At 41.8% G+C, this 22,987-nt stretch overlaps 1 protein-coding gene and 1 long non-coding RNA gene across 6 annotated transcripts in view; one reads left to right on the top strand and one right to left on the bottom strand.

The window, feature by feature from the left end:
* Ncoa2 (nuclear receptor coactivator 2) overlaps positions 1 to 22,987 on the top strand; it is a 261,526-nt gene that overhangs the window by 155,183 nt on the left and 83,356 nt on the right. For 4 of the 5 annotated variants that reach the window (XM_059252728.1, XM_059252730.1, XM_059252729.1 and 1 more), the window contains exons 3-4: positions 10,515 to 10,619; positions 12,977 to 13,149. In XM_059252728.1, the coding sequence (XP_059108711.1) occupies positions 10,534 to 10,619; positions 12,977 to 13,149 (259 nt within the window). In that variant the 5' untranslated portion in view covers positions 10,515 to 10,533. Of the gene's footprint in view, positions 1 to 9,255; positions 9,373 to 10,514; positions 10,620 to 12,976; positions 13,150 to 22,987 lie in introns of those variants that run through there. The other variant, XM_059252731.1, reaches the window with a different exon arrangement.
* Positions 13,045 to 21,444, bottom strand: LOC131901624 (uncharacterized). Its single transcript, XR_009376808.1, has 4 exons — positions 21,184 to 21,444; positions 18,080 to 18,148; positions 14,609 to 14,701; positions 13,045 to 13,721 (listed from the first exon to the last, which is right to left on the bottom strand). It is a non-coding gene; the product is annotated as an uncharacterized LOC131901624 (long non-coding RNA).

Raw genomic sequence — 22,987 nt, 5'->3', positions numbered from 1 at the left:
ATTGGGGTAGAGACAGTAATATGGGTCCATCTGTGGCCCAGTAGGGCTGTCTTTGGGGGGCGGGGTGCCAGGCAGGTGCCCTAGACCCTGATGCAGAAAAGGACATGTGTTTTAGTCACTGTTCTATTGCTGTGAAGAGACACCACGGCCAAGGCAACTCTTATAAAGGAAAGCATTTAGTTGGGGCTTGCTTATAGTTCCTGAGAGAGGGAGAGAGAAAGAGGGAGGGAGGGAGGGGGAGAGAGAGAGAAGGAGGGAGGGAGAGAGAGAGAGAGAGAGAGAGAGAGAGAGAGAGAGAGAGAGAGAGAGACTGATATATATATACATATATATATATGTATATATATGTACATGTGTACCACAGTGTGTGCATGTGGAGGTCAGAGGACTAGTAGTCTCCCTGCTCAGATGACTTTCATATGTGGCAAGTTGACAATAAAACCAACCATCACAAGCTGGTTCTCTCCCTCCACTCTCACGCACATGGGTTCTGGGAATCCAAACGAGGTCGACAGGCCTGTGTGACAAGCACCTTCACTCTTTGAGCCATCTCACTGGTTCTTCCTTTTTTTTTTTTTTTTAATTTTGAACATGTAGTAATGAGAATAAACTTTAAAATATAAAAATTAAATTATATCCATAGTCCCATCAAAAAAATTGATAGCTAATATTGGAGTAACTTTTCTTATTTCTTACTGTAAATGAATTTTCTTCTCCAGCTATCTTTGCTAACACCACAGACAATTTCATAAACATTTGCATGCTATTAAATTCCAATATTTTATATTTATTAAGAAAACCCTCCCAGGGTGCCAGACCTCTTTCCATCTCATACCCTGACCCAGCAGAGAATGTCTGTATGATCCTAAACGAAGAGGCTAAGGTTCAAAGAGGCTGCTAATTAAGTAACTTCCCAGGTCATGAAGACATGGTATTTAGGGATTTGAAAGCAGGACAAACACGCAGGGTGCGCTCTGAGCCACAGCATAATGCAATATTCAACAGTTGTATAAGAAATTCTGCTCCCGAGTTTAGTGTTCTTCCAGAAAGCCCGGCTCCCGTGCTGTCCATCAGGACTCCCAAACCCTCCACTCCACTCTTAGCTCCGTTACAGCCTGTCCACTTCTTCACCCTCCTCCTCTGAGTACAGTGGGAGGTATGAACTTGGTCTGTTTGTCCCTTCTCTCCTACCCAGAACCACGCAAGTGTTTCAGTGATACCGTGGAGCAGCCGAGTGTAAACTCTGGATGTCTTAACCTCCAGTGAATTAGTAGAGCAGATGCCTCCATGCCCTGTGGTCCCTGCTGTGGATCCCAGCCACCCCCTGAGTTGGTGGCAACTCTAGGACACCCTCTCCTCTGCTCCCAGCGATGATGTCTTGGGACCACCAAAAGCCAAATTCTTGTTTCCAACCAGTTTATGCCAGTTGTACTTGATAGATGTAATTGCAGAATTATAGTAAATGTTGTGTTCCTGATTGCATATGAATTTGAAAACATGTATTTGTTTCAGTTAAAACTAAGACAAGTCATGTGGACAAAATTTCCTGCTAAATGGGAACATGTAAGACATCTATAATAGAATGGGAAAGTGATTTTTTTTTTTTTTTTTTTTTTTGGGTTTTCGAGACAGGGTTTCTCTGTGTGGCTTTGCGCCTCTCCTGGAACTCACTTGGTAGCCCAGGCTGGCCTCGAACTCACAGAGATCCGCCTGGCTCTGCCTCCCAAGTGCTGGGATTAAAGGCGTGCGCCACCACCGCCCGGATTTTTTTTTTTTTTTTTTTTTTAAGCAAAGAGCTAAGAAGCACTTTTAAGGGCTCAGCTGGGTGGGTATAAAGATACATGCCTGGATTCAGTGCTATGGAGCCTGAAGCAGAGGGAACTGAGTTGAAGGCTATATCTCTCACACCTTTAATACCAGTACTGGGAGGCAGAGGCAGACATATCTAATGATCTCAAGGCCAAGGCTACATAGTAAGACCTGGGCGGGCAGGGGGGGTCTTAAGTCTTTGTAAGTGAACAATAATTGGAAGTCATAGCCTCTTCACTATTGTTTGATTTATGCAGGGAAGCGCTGATACAGCGGTAGAGACTGATATTCAAGCTTGTATATTTAGAGTGCAATGGTTAAAGTGGCATGTATCATTCTCTGTAATTAACCTTGATAACTGGCTTCTTCATCAGCCTGTTACTATTGCTGATTATACAGGGAAGGTGCTTTCTGTTTGGAATGAACCTGAGCTGTCTTGGTGTTCTGGGGAGAATGCCTAGCGACTTCCTTACGTTGGTAACTTCATACTGAACGCAATAAGAACTGCAGTGCTTGCCTTCCCTTCAGCTCAACCGCAAAGACTTGTCTCGAGGACGGCTGTAGTCTTTGTACGCTGCCTCTAGCTCCCCTGTCTGTCTGCAACAGTGGTGGAGTTCGTGTGTTTACTGACTGGGTAGTTCTAAAGTATGTGTGGTTTTGACACAATGAAAAAAGAAAGGTCCTATCAAATTATGAAGTCACTCTTCACTAAGTTTGATTAAAACACAATAATATCTATAACATATTCAAGCTTATAAATTTTTCTTTTCAATGAAATCATTATGTCCTGAAATCATTATGCACACATTACAATAATGAGAATTGAGGGACTATGGGATTTTCTCTCCCTTTCTCCCTCCCTCTCTCCCTCTCTCTCTCTCTCTCTCCCTCCCCCACTTTGAGACAGGATCTCAATGTGTAGCCCTGGTTGGCATAGTAACCCACAGAGTTCTCCTACCTCTCCCTCCTGAGTGCTGGGTTTAAAAGTTAGTGCCATCACTCCTGACTGGATTCACTGTTGAACTCTAAAAGTTGCTCAGGCTGCATGAGCTCTCCTGTGCCTCAGTTTCTTCATCTGTGAGGTGGTGGTAAGCATCTGTTTTCATAGGAGCTTACACAGGAGAAGAACGTAAAGAAGCTCAAACAAATGCCAGTCACTGGAATCACACCCGAGTTCGAATCCAGCCTGTCATTTGGGAACTTCACGTGTAACCACTTTTGGAAGTAAATCAGAAAAGTTAGATGACTTACAAGGTGTATATACATCCATCTCAAGAGTGCATTAGTAGTCAAAGTGAGGTTGTGATTGATGGTCTGAAAGAAAAGGGCCACCAAAGGGACTGCCATTTCTTGGCGGAAGTGTGTTACTGTGGGGACAGATTTTGAGGTCTCTTTTGCTTCACTCAATGTGACTGTTAGTTGTCTTCCTGTTGCCTGCAAGATGTAACACTCTCAGCTCCAGCACCATGTCTGCCTGCACACAGCCATGCTTCACACCATGATGATAACAGAGTGAACCTCTGAAACTGTAAATGAGCCACCCCAATTAAATGTTTTCTTTATAAGAGTTGCCATGGTCATGGTGTCTCTTCACAGCAATAGAAACCCTAACTAAGACAGAGGTGTGCATACAAAGTATCTCTGTGCAACCTGCACACTCCTAAATGAGTGTCAACCAAAAAGATAGAAGGAGAGAACATGTAGGAAGAGAGAGGAACTCCATCCAGCTCAGTAACAATGCTCTTAGTATTGCTTCAGACTGCCTTCCCTTGTCATTTTAGCCAGTTTCTCACAGAACTTAGGAAGGCTTGTAAGTCTCCTAAGGAAATTGTAAATGATGTGAAGAGTAAAGAAAGATAATTGAATTTACCTTGGACAAGTTATGAAAGTCCAACAAATCCTCCACTTCGGGTCTTGGTTTGCTGATGTCTTTCCAGAGTGCATTAAGCTTTCAGAGCAAGTTTGATTCTAAAATGTTAACTGGAGACAGGCACCCCACTTGAAGTCGGGGAGACAGGGCTTATGGGACGCAGGGAATGATGCTCTTTCCTGTTTTCTCACCTGCGGCCTTATTAAAACCTCATCTTGCTATTTTGGCCGGATTAGCTCTTCTGACCTGCTGGATTCAAGGAGCCCAGTGACTGAGGAACTTAAACTGAGGACAGCAGAAACTGACACTGACGTCACACTGGATACCCCCCACCTCCACCCCCCATCCACCCCCACCCCGCTTACATATTCTGCAATCAGTTTTGTCAGTGAAACCTAGGGAAGATTTCTTTTCCTCTCCCCTTTACGAAAGATGTAGACAATGGAAGTGTCACACCAAAATATTTGTGTCACAGTGAATATGAGTCAAGCCATGCATTTGTTTATCATGGTGTACGTTAAAGAGCCACCTCTCGTTTGCAGCCTAATGTGTTTATTACTGTCTTCCCAATGGCATCTTGAAGTGTCTTTCACTAAAAAATTCATGAGGATTATTGGCTTTCAGTCAGAAAGTACAATTTGTCTTCTAGTTACTGTCTAATAGACCACTTTAAGGCCATTATACAAAAGTAAATCTAAGAGCAAAGCATACCGAGGAGGAATTCTTAGCTTAAACATTTGTTTACACAGTAGTCTTACTGTTGCATGGAAGAGGACCTAGCCTGCAGAAGGTGGTTGCAGAAGCCATCTCCTTGGAGCGTAGTTATAGGATGTGGTGTTTTCTTTGGTCCTGGAAAATGCCCGTGGTGTAGTTTGGAAGTCATTTTCTAACGAGGCTGGTGCGTGCCTGACTTGCCATGTCACTTATAAAGGCAAATGTACCATGTGTTGCTATGAACCAGTCAAGTTACACTGAGACTTTGTTCCTAAAGAAGATGTCTTTCATCCCTCATTCATTCGAAGTGACTCCTCAACCTTTGCAAGCTAGCAGTTGTCACTGCATGCATTGGTGTGGAGTTTTGTGAGTCTGAACATGTAGGTAAACTGTGACATCCTAGGTAAATTAAAATTTTATATGAAATCTGAGAAGTACCATATGTTGTATGACATGAGCTTAAAAGTATTCCTATGCTCCAATAAAGAGTAATACCCCTTGCAGGAAAATAATACAGCATTTTACTAGCTAAAATAGTTTGAAATATTATTATATGGTGTTCTCTCTCCCTCTGCGCCAAGTGGAAGAAAAAGTGTGGTTTTTCTGTGCGCTTTCACCCCACATCGAGCACATGTCCAGTTCTGCTTCAGTTTGATTTGCGTATATCATGCTGCTTGATTTGTATGAATCAAAAAATATTTTTGCATAATCTGCATATTTACTATATTGAGTTAATATTTAACTCTTGGTAAAAGTTGGTGTCTTACCAGAAGGGTTTTGCTTGGGATAAGTTGACCAATGAACACTACATTGGAAGCATGTATTTCCAAAATGTTTGTCCTTTCTCTCCTCTGCCTTTCCCAATATCCATAGCCAAAAAGGATGTTTTGTTCTTTCTAGTATTAGATACTGTGTTTCCTTAGATGTATCAGAGAAAGCCCAAGGATTCTGAGTTTGTCTAATATGGAGATCCTCCTCCCTAGAACCTAGTAGATAGAACCCAAGGGAGGAACTGTTGGGAATTGAGAGTCAGCTGTTTTCATATGATTTGATAACCTAGGGAAGTGCAGTGAGTTTCTATACAATGGGATCTCTAAAGAGTAGGGATGGAGACATGCTCATTTACACGTGCTCATGTAATGCTTGAACAGTCTTCAGTCTTCAGAAAATTTGTTCCCAGCTCTCAGGAGACAGCAGGAGGACAACCCTATCTCAGAAAACCGAAAGCTGGTAGAGTTCTTGCCTAGCACTCACAAGGCCCTGGATTTGATCCCAACATTAAAATTTGTGCAGAATACAACTACTATTATACAACAGTTTCATTGATCTTTTTAAGTGAGACCAGAAAGATTGGAAAGACCTTTCAGTGAAAAGACCTTTCCAGCGTGGTGGCACATGCCTTTGATCCCGGCACTCCAGAGGCAGCGGCGAGCAGATCTCTATGAGTTCAAAGCCTGCCTTGTCTACATAGTGAGTTGCAGAACAGTGAGGGATACACAGAGAAACCGTGTCTGGAAAAACAAACGAAACAGATTGGAAAGACCTTGTAGGCCAAAGAAGCCTTCCTGGCTTGGTGTGAGCCCGCCCTCCTCCTGCAGTCAGTGATAAAAGGAGTTGCTCTGCCTCTGTGTGTATCATCTCTGCCCCAGGAAAAATTCCTTGTGAATTCCATCTCAAAGTCAGGGACCTAATAGGGGCCCAATTCTAAAACTATTTCTTTTTAGAGCTAAGAAGAGTCCTGGTGCTTGATCATGTTATTCTGGGTGGATTTAAGCAAGGATATTATCCTTACTTATCCTTTAACTGAATTTGTTCAGCATATAATAAATCTGACAGTTTTACAGGCCTTGTTTGGAAGATGGCCTGGGCTGATAAGAGATAAAATGCACATTATCGCTTGCATGTATTCTGGATGATTAACTAGCTCTAACGCTGTGAGGCTGTTTTGCAAGCAACAGCTTTGCTGCCTTCTTAGTTCGATGGATGAGTTCCATGAAAAAAGAGTGCATTCTCTAATTGAATTGAGATTTGACATTTTATATTGCTTTTTGTCATTTGCTGAGAACTTGACTGTGGGCATTGTTCATCCCTCCCAGAATATTGCTACTTTAAAAAAAAAAATGAAGCTTGCTGAATTTTGTGGCTCTTTGTTCTTCTATCAAGTACATTCAAGCTGATAGCAAGAGATGGGAGGAAGGGCCTTCTGCACAGTGAAAGCACTGCTATTGTATGGCTATTGATAACAAGATGGACAAATAGCAACTTCTTCTCCAGGCTTGTCCTTCACAGCGTCTATCATCTGGTAGAAACCGGTTTGCTCTGGCTCACTGTAATTAGCCTCAGCTACCTTGAGTTTGACTGGTGTCGTGATCAGTTTCTGTGGTTTACATTGAACCGTCTCAGAGTGACATACTCCAGAGCTTTAATTTCATGGGAATGTTGAGAACATGTAGAAATGTGCAGGATGTTTGCTTACCCACTTGTAGAATGTGCCTTGAGAATTTTGCACCTCCTGCTTCTATATTGCAAATTAATTTCTGCCTTTGATCTACAACAATATATTCAAACTCGTCTATGTAGTTTCTTTTGCTTAGGTATTCTTCTGTAAGTCTGAAGTCAGCGATTTTATCTATGTCATCTGCCTGTGGCATTTCTGCCCTGCCCAGTACCTTGGGTGCTGAGGAAAACAGTGAACTCACCTGGCCCTGCCACATTCTACAGGTGAAATGTTGGCACTAGGGCCAAAGAAACCTCATATGGGACATAGAAAATGACAGCGTCCCCTGGTTGAGAGACCCACAGAGCTGTTCTAGACCCTCACTATTGAAGCTTGCTCATTTGTCTAACTCACTAAAGAGCAGATCACAAACCTATGTGCTCCAGGACAGCAGCCAGGCCTGTCACCCTCCTCCTTGCCCTCCTCCCTTCCTGCTCCAGCCTGAGACTACCCACTCGCCCTCCTTGGGGTAGTGGTCCTTAGCCCTGCCTTCTTTTTATTTGCCCTCAGTGATTGGCAGTGATTTGGGTGGGCCACTGTGGCTCACTCGCCCTCCTTGGGGTAGCGGTCCTTAGCCCTGCCTTCTTTTTATTTGCCCTCAGTGATTGGCAGTGATTTGAGTGGGCCACTGTGGCTCGTCACTCTCGATGGAGCATGGTCAGGTACCCTTCCTTGACTTGCTGCCTTCACCCTCTGTGATGGGAAGGCTGGTGGATTTGTGTACTTGAGAGATGTAACCTAGAAAAATTACCTGAAAAAGTGATGTATGAGCCAGACTCAAAACTAAGGAAACCATTGTGTTCAAAAAGTAGAAGCTTTCATATGTTGAGGAAATAGATTTAAGGAACCATCATCTAATAAAAAGGAAAACTTGGCATGTAAATAAGTTCAGGAGGAAACAATGTTCTAATGGTTCAAATAGAGTGTTTTTAAATTAATCTGGAGAAGGTACAAGTAAGATATTGAAGTATACTCCATGGGTTTTACTGTTCCTGGGCCAGAATACACACACTTTTGGTCTGCTCATCCCCCAAGACCTCTTGTGGAAATATGTGAGTGTTGGCTCCTCATGGACACTCAGTTGTTATTGTGTATGAATTTAAGGTCCGTGACACCAAAGGCAGTGTTCAGTCCCACACAGACACTCTGTAACTAGCACTTCTAACTGTTGAGGTCTCTGACCCTTCTGGTGATGTGAGTCAATAGACGTGGTGATAGTTATATAAGTTTTATCTTCAATAAAATACCACCTATATCTACCATATATGGGGGTTCTTTTTTATTTTGAGGGGGGTTGTTTTTGCTATCTAGTGAAGGTTGTACTTTATGATTTAATCATACTTGTATTTTTATGACTTATTGACAGCCGATTCTAAAGGAAAATTCCCTGGATCATTTGTTGGAAGATTACTAGATGTGAAGCTTTTTCTTGCATTGTCATGAGTGAAATCTTGGGAATTACTGTTCAGAAAAGAGTTAGTAAAAATGAATGTTTGTAGCATGTTGTCTCTTCCGCCTCCTGTAGTGGCCTGGGTCCCCAGCCCTCTGTTGAAAATCATCCATTCCACCTTCATCCCTGCCCGAACACCTGTTTCTTGGCTCTCGGGACAGGAGCGCATCGCAGTGCAGGAAGGGCTGTTCGTATGTGTTGGAGTGTTGCCTGTCTGTGAATTCGTCTCCTTTTGCCCTGTTTCTGTCTTGAGCAACACTCTGTTCCCCACCACCAAGTCCATCGACAGTGGCAGGAAAGCAGGCTTTGTATAGTGAAAGATCTGGCTCCTTCTCCCACGGGACTCTGCCTGTGGTGGGTGAAGAACAACTCACAGGTGACAGACAAGGCAGGGAAGAGCAGGACTGCCTTAGCAGGGGCGTTCTAGTGAAGAGCAAGGGTCCCCTTCCTCTTTTACTTGGAAACCTGTGCTATGGATGCCAGTGGCGACTCCAATTTGCAGAACATCGTTAATAAGCAAGTAGAAAGTCTTAAGGACACATGGCTAAGCAAGTGGTGAAGCTGGGGCCTAAATGTTAGCCTGTGGCTGCCTAGTAATACAGGTTTCCTAGTCGGGCTTTGAATCTGTAAATTGGCTTTGGTACATAGCATATGTACTCAGTGAATATTAACTAAATACAGTACTTATTATTTGGCAAAAAACGAAGCACAGAAGTGGACCTTGAGACTTGGTTACATTGCTCCTGCCCACAGGAAGCTCGGGCATCAGTTCTCAGATTGTACCTTCCATGTGACCTCTTGAATTGAATGTACCATTGGTGCCACCTCCCTTTTGCTGATGCAGCATTTCTTCATTTTGACTCCCTAAAAACAATTGGTTCTGTAAAACACATGACTCTCAGAGAGAGAGAGAGAGAAAGCAATCGGCCCTACTGCCCACTTGGATCAGAACAGTGGTCAGAGGAGTAACTGTGGGGCCACTGAGACTGAGGTCCGGGATTACACCCAAGGAGACTGCAGACAGTTGGACTGGTAGGTGGCCATGATGCCCAGTCGTTCTTCACTGACTTCCTTAACCCACCTTGCTGTTTTTCCTCGCTCTTGATGGTGTCTTTCTGAGGTTCCTCACCTTCTCACTGTCTTTTCCTAACGTAGAGAGGAGGAAAAGCCTCTATCAAGAGTAAAGGAGGGCAGTAGTCACAGGATGAAGTAGAAAGAGTGTAACATTGGGTTTCTAGGAAGGTGTAAAGACTGACTTCTGAGCTCATGTGCCTGTGCTGTTTTCCCTCTGCCAGGTAGACTCTAAGCCCTTTAAGGAACTTGTAAGTGGTTTTCTCTAAACGTGCAATAGCCCTTTGTCCTTTGGCAAAGAACTGTTATTTTCTTCTTGTATACCTAAGTCACATAGTGGTGGCCAGTGTGAGCACACTTCTTGTGTGTCCTTCTTATCTTCTCATCAAAGGGAATTGGGTAAGCAGAAGCTGTCAGGCTCCTCCCCTACAATCTTCTAAAGACCCTTGGTGATAGCAGCTAGACTGGCTGAGTGAAGAGAAGCCAGTCTAGCAGGATGTGGGGAGCACAAGAGGGAGGTGGACTGCCCAGAAGAAGAGGGAGGAGCTGGAAGGTTGAGCCCAGTATTGAGCCTTGAGGGAGGCAGGAAGAGCCTCCATTTGAGAGGCACTGTTAGAAGCCTTGGGCAAGACCACTACAAGGGTGTCAGATCTACCAGGCTAAATTTGGAACCCTTTATAGTGAGTGCCATGGCCTTCCCACTTCCCCGGACTGTCTGTCACGAGTGAGCTATTGCAGCTCACACTCCACATTGGCCAACCCAAATCAGAGGCTGGGAGGAACCCCTTATAACACCTGTCATCTCCATGGTGCAGGGGCACCCTCAACCTGAGGCTGTAGCCTGACCCAGGCAGGCAGAGAACAGCTCATGGTGCTATAGAGTCTCTGCCTAAAGAGCCTGGGCTCAGTGAAGTAGGAGGGTTTATTTCTTACATGTTCACCTTTCCATTAATTTTACAGTATACATGCATATCTATCAAAACAGTGTGTTAATAACTGTTTTCAAATTTCTGATTGAAGGCAAAGTTTCTTAAGTGTTGGCAAAATGATGCGATATTTTATTGTAGTCTTCATACCTTTTTTCCCCCTGTTTTCTGTTGTAGTTGCTGATATGTGTTCAAGATGAGTGGGATGGGAGAAAACACCTCTGACCCGGCGAGGGCAGAGACAAGGAAGCGCAAGGAATGTCCTGACCAGCTTGGACCCAGGTCAGACAGTTGTTTGCGGAAATGCTAGTGAAGTGTTGTGCGTGCTTCTTTGTTATTTTAGCAGTGGCTTTACTCTCAATTCAAATATTGTGCTTGGCTTTTCTCATCCGCAATGAAAATTTTACATATGTAGTAGCTTAAATTTTGAATATGTGGATTATTTACAGATTCTATTCTTTTTTAAGAAAAAGAAACTCCCTCATATACTTGTTTACTGTCCTTTGTGTATTTTACTTTTATAATCAGTTTGTTGTTATAACCTTTGAGTGTTCCATATTTTCTTTTCTATTAGGTCACAGAATGTTTTAACAAGTAAATTCTGTAATGAAAAGATTTGCTCTTAGTTTGATGCTGAGTTCTTGTCTTTTTTTTTTTTTTGTAAATGACATGTAGTGTTAAATCTGGTTATTTTTGAGTTAAAAACAAATTGTGATTCTTCATTGGATAAAACCAACAATGTTAAAACAAGCTGTGCCTCTTGCCATGTGTGGTCGCATCACTAGGCCAAATACAGCCTAATCTGGCAGTATCACAATCACAAATACATGTCCTCTTTGAATGGCAATTCTCATGCCAGGAATTTCCTCACGATATCATCTGTGTATACAGAATGCTGGAGGTGTAAGGTTACTCGTTTGCACCCTTGCTTAGATTCATAAAAGATTAGGAGAAACTCTTTGCAGAGAACATTTTAAGATGATGGTATGTGCCCTAGAACACAGTGCAATTGTGATAAACAATGAGGTTAGTATTTTTAGAAGCCTCCTAAAATATTGGGGCACAGAGACAGTTGTGGTGGTGTACCCCAAAGTCTGAGGCAGGAGGAATGCAAGACCAAGCTAGACTACATAGGAGCTGGAAGCCGACCTAGGCTACATACTTAGTTAGGTACTATCCCAAAAGATGTGAGAGAGAAGACAGCAAATTCAACAAATGTTTATAGAGTACACTAATATTGAAAAAAGAAGAATTGGAAGAGGAGGAAGCATCTGCATTTGTGTTACAGGGTAACCAGGAAACAGTAATTGTTGCACCCACTTTGGATTAGAGCCAGGCGAAAAGGAAGCAAAGATGAAACAGTGTTCTGGTGATGAAACACCACAACCAAAAGCATTATGAAGAGTCCATCATGGCAGGGAGGCAGCAGGCAGCAGGCATGGCGGAAAGCGCAGGAAGCTGAGGGCACATCCTCATCCACAGACATGAAGGAGAGAGCAAACTACAAGCAGAGCCCAGCTCTTCCTTCTGAGAGGCCGTCCCCAGGGACACACTTCCTTTAGCAAGGTCCCCAAACAGTGCCTGAGCCCGTGTGGGAGGAGCATTTCTCATTTAAACCACCACAAAGAGAGATTTTTCAGACTTTTGGTTTTTCAAGACAGGGTTTCTCTGTGTAGCTTTGGAGCCTGTCCTGGAACTCACTTTGTAGACCAGGCTGGCCTCGAACTCACAGAGATCCGCCTGCCTCTGCCTCCCAAGTGCTGGGATTAAAGGCATGCGCTACCACCACCCAGCTGAATTTGCAAATTTTTAAATTAATGTTCTATACAAATAATTACACACTAAAATATAGAAAGTTGTTAAATACAGAAAAATGAACAACTCAAGTTTCTTCCCTTTGGTATTGATTTGGAGGTCATTTAGTGAACTTTTCTACTGCACTTGAACAAGTAATTGTATCGTTTTCAAGAGGAACTTTGGGGTTTTGTTATTTTGTCAGATTCAAATGAGAAGATTTTGCCAATTTTGATCGTTTTCACCATCTATTTAAATTCAGTTGAACTCTGGCCATTTGTTTGCATATTGCCAGTTATTTGGTCTGTACAGTTCACAAGGAGCCCTGGGTCGCTGGCTCGGGACTTGTTATATCACCTGATTGGATCATACTCTAAAGAAATCTAGGGATTATAAAGATTTGTTTTTATTACCTTTTATGTTTATAAAAAAAGTTATTAAAATCCATTTATTCCCATTATAATTAGGTTAATTAACTTTGATTTCCCCCCTTTTAATCGTATATTAAGTAGAATTTGAATTTCAACATAACCCCCCTTAGCTTTTAAAAGCCCCCTTTCTTGTCCAGCTCCTGTGAAGTGCTATTCTAGGCACTGCAATGGTGGATGATCCTGACCTTGTTAGGGTGAGGCTGGGAGGTGAAACATATCCGTGAAGTAACCCCACAGCACAAAAAGAATTACAAACTGGTGAAATGTGCATTCTTAGAAACACACCCTTGGTCTTAACTGCTTTAGTTAACAGGCAACTTTTGTTGTCTGTATTCATGTTAAAAGTAGTTTAGCATGTTTATCATTCTTTTAACAGATTTTTCAAATAAATAATAATGCCATATTCCTTTTTAGCCCCAAAAGGAGCACTGAGAAACGTAATCGTGAGCAGGAAAATAAGTACATAGAAGAACTTGCAGAGCTGATTTTTGCAAATTTTAATGATATCGACAACTTCAACTTCAAACCTGACAAATGTGCAATCTTAAAAGAAACTGTGAAGCAGATTCGCCAGATCAAAGAGCAAGGTAAGAGACTGGGGTGATTTCTGCTCTTCCGCGTATGTGAAGTTCCTTTAGAGTCCCTTCAATCTATTTCTTAGGCCTAAATTATTAACGAGATGATGTCACATTACGAGATGAATGCAAGTATCACTTGCAGGGGTTTATAAATAGACTTTATGTAAAATTCAGCCATTCCCTGAAGACCGAGGAGACGGGAGGTGAGCTGGTGATGGAACTTTTCATCTGGTGAACTCAGCTTGGTGCCCCCTGGCTCCCCCCACACCCCAGAGTTTTCTCAGCTTGCACAGCAAGTGATTGGCATAATTGCAAGTGAGGAGCCAGTCTGCGACGTAATCCCCAAGTAAGGAAGCAGAAAAATGCCTCCTGTTTCAGCTAGCCAGCATATGTGATGAAGTCACAGGCTCTACTGGCCATGCTTCTGGATTAGAATTTCACATCCTGAGTGATGGAGGCTTGAAAGGCTCTAATCACCAGTAAAGATTCCTTTGTGAAGTCAAACACATCACGTGACAGCTTTCTTCCTGCGGTTTTCTTTTCCCTGAGATTGTTTTATGCTCTTCTTTTGATATTTTTGCCTACAGAAAACAAATTAAGAAAATAATATTTTTAAAAACACATTTGACTTTGTAGTGCCAAAAATAAATCCGAGGCATGTATGAACAGTGCCTTGGTGCTCAGGGCTGGCGCATGCTCTGAAGTGTCCACATGCTGCCTTCCTTCAGGGCCAGAGATGATTACCTCTTGAAATGCTTTTGATGCGTCTGCCTGAAACTTTATTTTTTAAAAATGCATTTTATCTAATGATTGAAAAAACCAATTTCAGAAAAATAATGTCTTTGTCTTTATAGATGTCCGAGTCTCAAACTGTTTCCCCTTATGAATCATAAAACCTTCCCTCTTAGCATACTATCATTGTAGCATTTTCCATTGCTAACTATTGAACTCAGTTATACAAATACATAGTTCTGTCTTCTGAGAACTTAAAAGTATACATAAAACATACACATTTCTAATATCAGCCCACTGAAAAATGTCATCATTCTGGTCTGTCCTGCTACAGATTGAAGCAGTGTGGAGCTTCTTGTCTCAGTGACCATCACAACCCCCATCTCTCGGGTTTCCTTTACTTTCATTTTGGTACCTTCTTTATTTTCGATGTCAGCTAATGGATCAAACGATATTCCTAGAACTCTTGGGAGAAACGTTGGTCGAAGTACAGTGGATTTTGTGCTTTTGGTTGCTGATGCCATTATCATAGAAAATGTCAGCTTGCTGTTTCAGATTTCTAAGAATTTTGAATAGTTCAATTTTGTGAGCAATTTCATGTTGGTAGTTTTATGTTTTAAAACAACCAGACACATATTTTCAACCACTGTGAAGGTCTTGCACAACCTTGGTAAATCCCCCTTCCAACCAGAAAACATGTTAAGATGTGTCATGCTGGGCCTGTGCCATGCCTTACCTGCAGTGTTAATCATCAGGCACACACCACAGCCACCCAAGAAGCGGCGATACTGTAAACACCCTGCCACATTCTAGTCTCAAAGCAGTGCTCCTGCAATTGGAAAGGCAATGGGTTTCAAAATGGGAACCAAAGTTAAATACCAAGAACACAAATATGCTTTTAAGTTCTCAACTAATCTAATGCCTTAAGAACATTTCTACTTCAATAATTTTTAATAATCACATCAGACAGAAAGAAGCTAGCTATTCACCAGTGTCATGGAAGGGTTCTTTGAACCTATGCAGAAGTTTTTTCTCTCTGCAAATCTCCTCAAACAGAATTGAGCAGTGACCATACCTGGGGCACAGGGCTGCTGAAGAAATGTGATTTGTGTCAGCTGACTCAGTCAGTTCCTATCACAGTAAGTGTTTAGTAGATGGAGTTTTCTTTTCCACATTAAGCACTTTTTTTAAAGCCTGGCCTAAGGTCTTTAAACAGCTACTTCTCCCTCCAGAGGGAAAATGGCAGGAAGGTAACTGGTGGTTATTAATACCTGTTTCCAGTGCCTTTTAAAGAATTCAGAGTTGAAAAAGTGTCTTCTAGGGTCAGAGAACTCTATGGGGATGCATCTGTCTGGGCCATTTGATTTCTGTATACAGCTGACAGCCAGCCAAGGTTCAAAAGTAGCACATAAGTCAGGCTCGAACCCTTTCCTCTCACAATGTCTTCTCTGTCCCAAACTGTTCCCCCCACCAGTCAGCATAAGTGAAACTGGGCTACCAGCTTTCCACCATTTTCCAAACTTGTATTTCAGTCAGTCATACTATCAGGCTAAATAAAATTAACTGAGGAGTTGAGGAGAAAATATCCGTGAAAATATCCATATAAGCCTGCATGTTTGGCTCAGAGAAATTAAACTGGGTGTGAGGTGCCATGCGAAAGAACACTAAGACACCAGGAGAGCAGGCCCCATCTTGAGAAAACACTTCCCAGATAAATGCGTCAGCTTAATATCATGGGTTCTTCCCCCTCGACTCTTCATACACCTTGTGAATTGAGGAAAGTGGAAAGGCATTTTAAAATGGCCGACAGGACAGGAGTTTGGAGGGAGGATTAGCAGATTTTCAAATTAACAAGCATTGTATCAGACATGAAACTTGATGAGGCCCGCCTGCGTCAGATACTGTACTCTGGCCAGATGTGGTAACACTTGGAAGGCAGAGGCAGGAGGATCACCACAAGTTCAAGGCCAAAACCTGCTTTACATAGAGTTCTAGGCCTGCCGGAGCTAGATAATGAAACCCTGTCTCAAAGACACAAACATACAAGAGCAGACAGTCTGGAAGCACCTGTAGAAACAGAGTGGGCTTTGAGCACAAGGGTTTGAGGCTACTGGTGTGATCACTGTGAAATTTGGAATCTGTTTGCGTCAGTGGTCTTCTGTAGGCACACATCCATAGAGCCTTAGTTATTAACAAAGTCGCTAAGTAAGCCATTGAGACCTTAGGCTGTGACTAATTCTCTGGGAGAGTTTTCAATAGCAGCTAATACTGACTGTGTGCTGGGCTCTCTGTTATATATACACGTGGATTTGGCTACCTATTTAATATGCCAAACAGCCATAAAAAAAACCAGCAGTTTTATTATTTCCCCTTTTCCAGGTGAGAAACCTGAGACATGGGTGGTTAAGTATAGCAAAATCTCATGCTCTGAGGGAAAGGGGTGGGGGGAGTGAAATCCCAGCAGCCTAGTCCTACAGCCACCCTTGGCCATTACAGCACGTGTTAGTATTGGCATATGGTGTTTCTTTGTATTCTTTTGTGGTGATGGTTAAAGTCTCTGCCTTCCCTCCATGACTTAGTAACTTCTTTAGTAACACACACCCACTTTCCTTGGCGCGGGGGCGGGAGGGGGGGACGCTGTTGCTAGATTCCACAGAATTCCAAATAAGAGGAGAAATACAGTCTATGATTTTGGATTACTATGTTCAATATCATTCCATTTAGCAGAAAACTTAAATATTGTGTAGAAAATATATAGTAATTCCTATTTATGTTATAAAACTATAATCAAAGTATAAAATGGCTAGAAAAATTTAGAATTTTAAAATTAAGCACATTTCTGCTGTCCTGTTTAGAGTAATATCTTCTCTTTTACTCCAAAATAGTCACGTTTCTTTTTTTCTTCTAAAAGAATTAAAAGTGAGTTTTATTATTTGAAAATTATATTAGTCTGTGGGCATGGTAGTGCAGGCCTGTAATCACTGGGAGCTAGAGGCTGGGGGATCAGATGTTCACATGTTCATAGTGTAGCTGAGACCAGCCTGGGCTATATGAGACACTGTCTTAAAAAAAATAATAATAATTGAAATCGGATTTGTTACATTATATTTGGATTTATTTATTAGAAAATTGGTTTCAAACTTTTGTCTAAATTAGTTTTAGTGAATATCAACAAAAATGAAAAGGCACATATTAAATATTCAAGAATATATTTCAAAAGTATCTGTGTTGATATATATATATATATATATATATATATATATATATATATGGGTCATTTAAATTTTTCATTACAATTATCTAGTGATAACATTTTAATATGTGGTGCTAACATGAGAATTTGGGATTCTAGATTGCTTCAAACATGTGAATTTTCTCTAATAGGATAGCATCACAAAGTGAAGTATCTGGAGGTGGGAAAGGGATGGCAGTGGCTTGTTGGAGTCAGTAAAATTAAGCCAGGCATAGTGGTACATACCTTTAATCCCAGCACTCTGGAGCCAGAAGCAGGTGGATCTCTGTGAGTTCGAGGCCAGCCCAGTCCCCATTGTGAGTTCTAGGACAACCAAGGCCCTGTCTCAAAAAATTTTTTTTCTTTAATTAAGCAAGCCAATCATTAATAACCATATGTATGTGGAGGATTGTATAACAAGCAAAAGTAAAGCAATGACATTCAAGATTTCTTATCCTCTGCTGCACTGCACTGTGATGTGCACTGAAGGTTGTGCCTCGTGCCGACATGGCTCAAGTCCCGTCTAGTGGTGCCTGCTGTACACCAAACTCAAGGCCGGGGGTGTGACAGAGTTAAAGTGAGGTCCACCATGAGGACAATATTCCTGCCACAGGTCTGGGACACGAAAGTTTGTGTGATTTATTGGTGGCTGTCACTCTAGACTTAACAGTAAAGGAGAGGATGTTCCAACATCTTAACTATATTGGTTATATATATATAACACTCAAAAGGTGTTATAGGGCAGAAAAGCCATTCATGGATCACCAATTACATTTATGGGTATGGTACAACCATTAGTTCTCCTGTCTTACTCATTCATTTAAATGGAAACTAACCAACATCCATATTCCCTCATCAGCTGTAATCAGAGAGTAGCTACAGTACAGGAATTGGGCAAAAATCAATGGAAACATTCTTTGAGAGTCCAGTGGCTACATGATATTTATAAAAATTTGTAAATTAGGCACTACATACCTGTTGTGCTAATGAAACATTGTGATGCACCCCACACACTCAAAGAGCTGGCTTTAAGCATTTGATAGTCTGCCATTGAGAGGGAAATGTAGGTAAATCAAAGTGGAAATCATGAACTGACAGAATTTCTTAAAACTTGGAGGAAGTAGTAATGTCAATGACCCACCTGTAGCATTTACAAGCAAAGTGCAGAACTGTTAAACTTACACTTCCCTTTTTGTCCGTTCTCTCCCTGCCCCGTGTTTAAAAAGCTCTTACTTAAAGCCCGCACAACCACTGCCACAGCTGTCCCCAGACAGCATGAGCACAACAGCGGATGGCAGATCCTTTCAGCAGTGGGGCTGTCTGTGAGTCAGGCTTGGTGCTGAGGCTTCGCATCGAGACTTACAGTCCATGTGATGAAACCCCGGAGTGATGGGCAAGGAGCTGCTGGAAGGGCTGGCTTGGTGGACTTGACACGTAGTTGGCATGCACCTGGGGGTACTCAGACTAAGGGTAGGGCTCAGTGGTTTGGACATCTGTCAAACATGACACTACAAAGACCTTGGTATTTGGAGAGTGACAGGAGACTGCAGTGACATGTACTCTTAACTTTCCTTTTAAATAGAAATCCCTTTTATACCACGTACAGTTTAAGTCTCAATTGCTAGCTTTTTTATCCTGCCAACTCTTAAATACTGGTGATCTTTAAGTGGTCCAAGTCAGCCAGATGCCGACAGAGAATATTGTGTAAACAGACCAGCTTACTCCCTAGATCTAATTGGTTGCATAGACTGAAATCATCGATATAATGTACCCATTAAGAGAAAGGACTTTATTTAAAATCCAATGAATCTATTATCTCTCCTTACCAGACCACATGCAGCTTTGTTAACATCTTGGGGTCTTTATTTCAAAATCTATTGCGAGAGGATAATACTGCCTGCTTCATAAAGCCCTTGTGAAGGATAGGCTTATCAACGTTTACCTAGTGCTTGGCACATTGGATGATTTCATTGGCAATAATTTCATACTCCACCAGTGTGTCTGACATCTATATTTGCAGGATCCAGTAAATATATATTTTCTTTCAAAGACTTCCATATAGATAAGGAAACAATTCTTATATCTTCCGTGTGTTACCATTTTAAGATTTAATATTCATAGCATGTTTTTTGTCTTAATACAGAAATAACTAAATAGAAACTATGCCAGTGTTCAGTCAGAGATAGAGATCAAACTGTGTCGCTTAGTCTTGCTGCCTTGACCACTTGCCAACAGCTGCTTCTGCTGCTGGGCTGTTCCTGCATCTGCCTTGCCTGGGTGACAGTCACGGGAATTGTGCTTTAGGAAGGTCTAGGGTGTTGGCAGTTTTCACTCAGCATGGAAAACAGTCTGGCCCCTTGATTACCTTTAAAGATCAGAAACGGTTGTGTTTCTTGTCTCTGGGAAGCAGGTAAATTTTATTCCTTTGGTAATTTAGCCGGGGTCGACAGTGTGTCCCTGATGCTGCAGCTACTAATGAAGACGAGGCATTTCCCTGCATTGTGCATATTTCACGTTCATGCTTGCATATGGATCAATGGCTCACGTTATTCACGAGGTCTTTAAAATTAGTGAGTTTGGGCTAAAATTCTTACCCTCCTTTCTTCATAGACACCCCCCCCCCATTATTTTATCTCTTAAGTACATGGAATGTAGCTTTGGTTTAATAGCTTTTAGGTAAGGAAGATTTAAATCATTCAGTGCACCCTAATGCTTTAGGATTTTAACACTTCAGGACATGAGCTCTCAATCAAGACATCAGCTGGCTCTAGCAGAAAGTAGACTCCCTTGTTTCCATGGTTACCTTCTACTAGTGTGAAAGGAAGTTAACTCTGATACCTCATTTTAGATAGATAGATAGATAGATAGATAGATAGATAGATAGATAGGTGATAGATAGATAGATAGATAGATAGATAGATAGATAGATAGATAGATAGATATTATCCAGTTGCAAACACTCATTCCATAAGATTTTATTGAGTAAATATTCTGAAGGCATGCTCCTCACTGAGGACAAACCAATAATACAGAGGTATAGAGTTCTTTTCCTTGGCTCTTTCACTCATTTAGTGGAGAAGAGCTGTTAACAGTTAGCTGTGGGACTATCAAGGACAGTGGAGATGATAAAGCTAGAGCAGCCTTCCAAGACAAGCCCGCGCCTTGTGTCAACGAGGATTTCAGTAAGTAGGAACAGGAACAGACATTGTAAACAGGGCAGAGAGAAACCTGAGCAAGGCACAGGGACTCATAGTGACATACAGTAAAGTAATGAAAGCAATTTACTATTGAAAATGACATTGGAGGTCAGAGCTGGTCTTGTGTCTTGAGCAGAATTGGCTTGAGGTTGCCTCCCATGCTCTCTAGATCTGTATAGAGTACTAAGAATAGGCTATGGTTAGGCTTTATTGAAAGCTTGAAAGTATAGGAATACATAACTAACAGAACAAAATTAACAAACCATAAAATGTATTTACCTATAATAAGAAATAATGAATGCTGTTTTAGTAAAACAGCCTTTCAAGCCATACATGGTGGCTCACCTCAAAATCCAGGCTACTTGGAAAGCTAGGACAAGAGAATTGTGATTTCAAAACCAGCCTGGGCTACATAACAAGACCTTAGCTTAATAATAGTAATAGTATCACAGTAACAACTGATTTGAGTATATTTTCATAATATGTGAATTGGGACTTAGAAGAATGAGGAGGATATTGTAGGGGTTAGTAATGGCAGATCTAAGAATAGCAGTCAGGTAGACATACAAGGACAGACCCACAGTGAGCTGGACAGAAATGAGAAAGACAGCAGACAGGACCAGAGCATTCACATATACATTCAAACTGTGACTTAAAAATATGAAATCTGGGGCTGGAGAGATAGCTCAGAGTTTAAGAGCACTGACTGCTCTTCCAGAGGTCCCAAGTTCAATTCCCAGCAACCACATGGTGGCTCACAACCATCTATAATGAGATCTGGTGCCCTCTTCTGGTGTGTAGACATACATACAAACAGAACACTGTATACGTAATAAATAAATCTTTAAAAAAAATATGAAATCTGGGATTTTTTTTACTTACATGTGATTTGTCACTAATGACTTAATGTGGGAATTACAGGCACACATGTTGGGCTTAGCCCTCCTCTCAGAACTGAGCCACCACAGCTTTGTGATGAGTGGGCACGTATTTCCTGACTTCATCCCACTAGTGTGCCCATCAAGGAGCTGAATCAGTGTGGCATCCATTCCTGTTGTTTCTGTTGCCTGAGCTGAGAGATAGTGACATCACCATTGTGCACCAGGGAGGGGTCCTATGCCTGAGAGAAGAGTCCTGAACCCAAGGGAAGAATCTTGTGCCCCAGGGAGGGGGTCATTCCCTAACTCCCCTGCCCACCCAGTGACCCAGACTGATGATTCTGCTGTGATCCCGCTGACTGTCAGGGTAGCTATGGCAAGAGTTCAGATAAGAGCCATTACACAGCACAAGTAGCTCTGCCATCTGCCTCTAGCCGGCTCCTTCTACATCCCCAGGCCTGTGTCCGGACTGACCCCTAGTCTTCTTTCTGCCTGAAATGCTTGCCTCTCCTTCCCTTGCTGCTAACCTTCAGCAGGCTGTTAGTAGGAGTGTTGCATCACTGTGTTATGAGCACAGTGACTGCACAGAGGATGAGTGACCGTGGAAGCCTTCACCGGGATCCTGGAGCCCGGGTCTGAGCAGTGTGGCCAGCTTGCGTGGTGGTTTCCTTACATTGCAGCAGAATGCTTGCTGCCCCAAGAACAGTTCTCTAGACCAGCGCTGCTGCCAGCAGGGCCTCGTGTCTTGTCGTTTTTGACGCTCCTTCCTCCCTACCCAGAATACCTGTTTCCTGATTCTGTCCTACTGTTCATTTTCAGTTTTTCATAAAACATGTTAATCACCTAAACGAGATAAGCTCGCCTACATTGACAGCTCATGCCATTTCTGTACGGTCTAGCCTTACTTACTCTGGTTTTGTGTTTCTCTCTTTTTTCCTCCCAGTTGGTTGGTTGACCTAACTTCTTGGTGGCATCTGTTGTAGATTTAAGTGTAATGTTTGTTGTGGTTTACGTGAAATAAGTATTTGTCAAATTATTCTGATGCCTAGCCTTAGGTGACGATTTCATTGGCTATAAATTTCAGGATTTGAGTACCTTCATTCTTGTACAAGAATTACCAATTTCAGCTTTACATGACAAATATTTAAGTATTTTACATTTCCTCTTAGAAGCAAATTAGTGTCTTTTAAAAACAATGTGAGACAAACTGCTAGCTTCCTTAGACTCCTGACAAGTTTAGCCATGGTTAACTCATTGTTAACCAGCTTATCAACTACAATGTATTCTGAAATGCTAGAAAAAGAAATGTTTCGCCGGGCGGTGGTGGTGCACGCCTTTAATCCCAGCACTCGGGAGGCAGAGGCAGGCGGATCTCTGTGAGTTCGAGGCCAGCCTGGACTACCAAGTGAGTTCCAGGAAAGGCGCAAAGCTACACAGAGAAACCCTGTCTCAAAAAAAAAAAAAAAAAGAAAAAGAAAAGAAATGTTTCATAACTATATTATGATCTTTAACTTATTTGAACTATTTGTTTAAATTAGACATTTCATATTAGTTTATAATACATGACAGAAAGGAGATTCATACTTAATATTAATGCTCTATAGATATTAATACTAATATCTGCTATTTTTCCAGGAATGTCTATATTTTAATGACTAAGTTTACATGAAAGCTGGGCATAGGCAGGCAGGAAGGTCACAAGTTGGAGGCCAGCTTGGGCTACATAGCCAAGCCTTGTCAAATAAATAAATAAATAAATAAATAAATAAATAAATAAATAAATAAATAGTTTACAATTGATTTTCTTT

This window comes from Peromyscus eremicus, unplaced genomic scaffold (assembly GCF_949786415.1).
Source record: "Peromyscus eremicus unplaced genomic scaffold, PerEre_H2_v1 PerEre#2#unplaced_144, whole genome shotgun sequence".
NCBI lineage: Eukaryota > Metazoa > Chordata > Mammalia > Rodentia > Cricetidae > Peromyscus > Peromyscus eremicus.
This window is presented reverse-complemented; position numbering and strand designations above follow the sequence as displayed.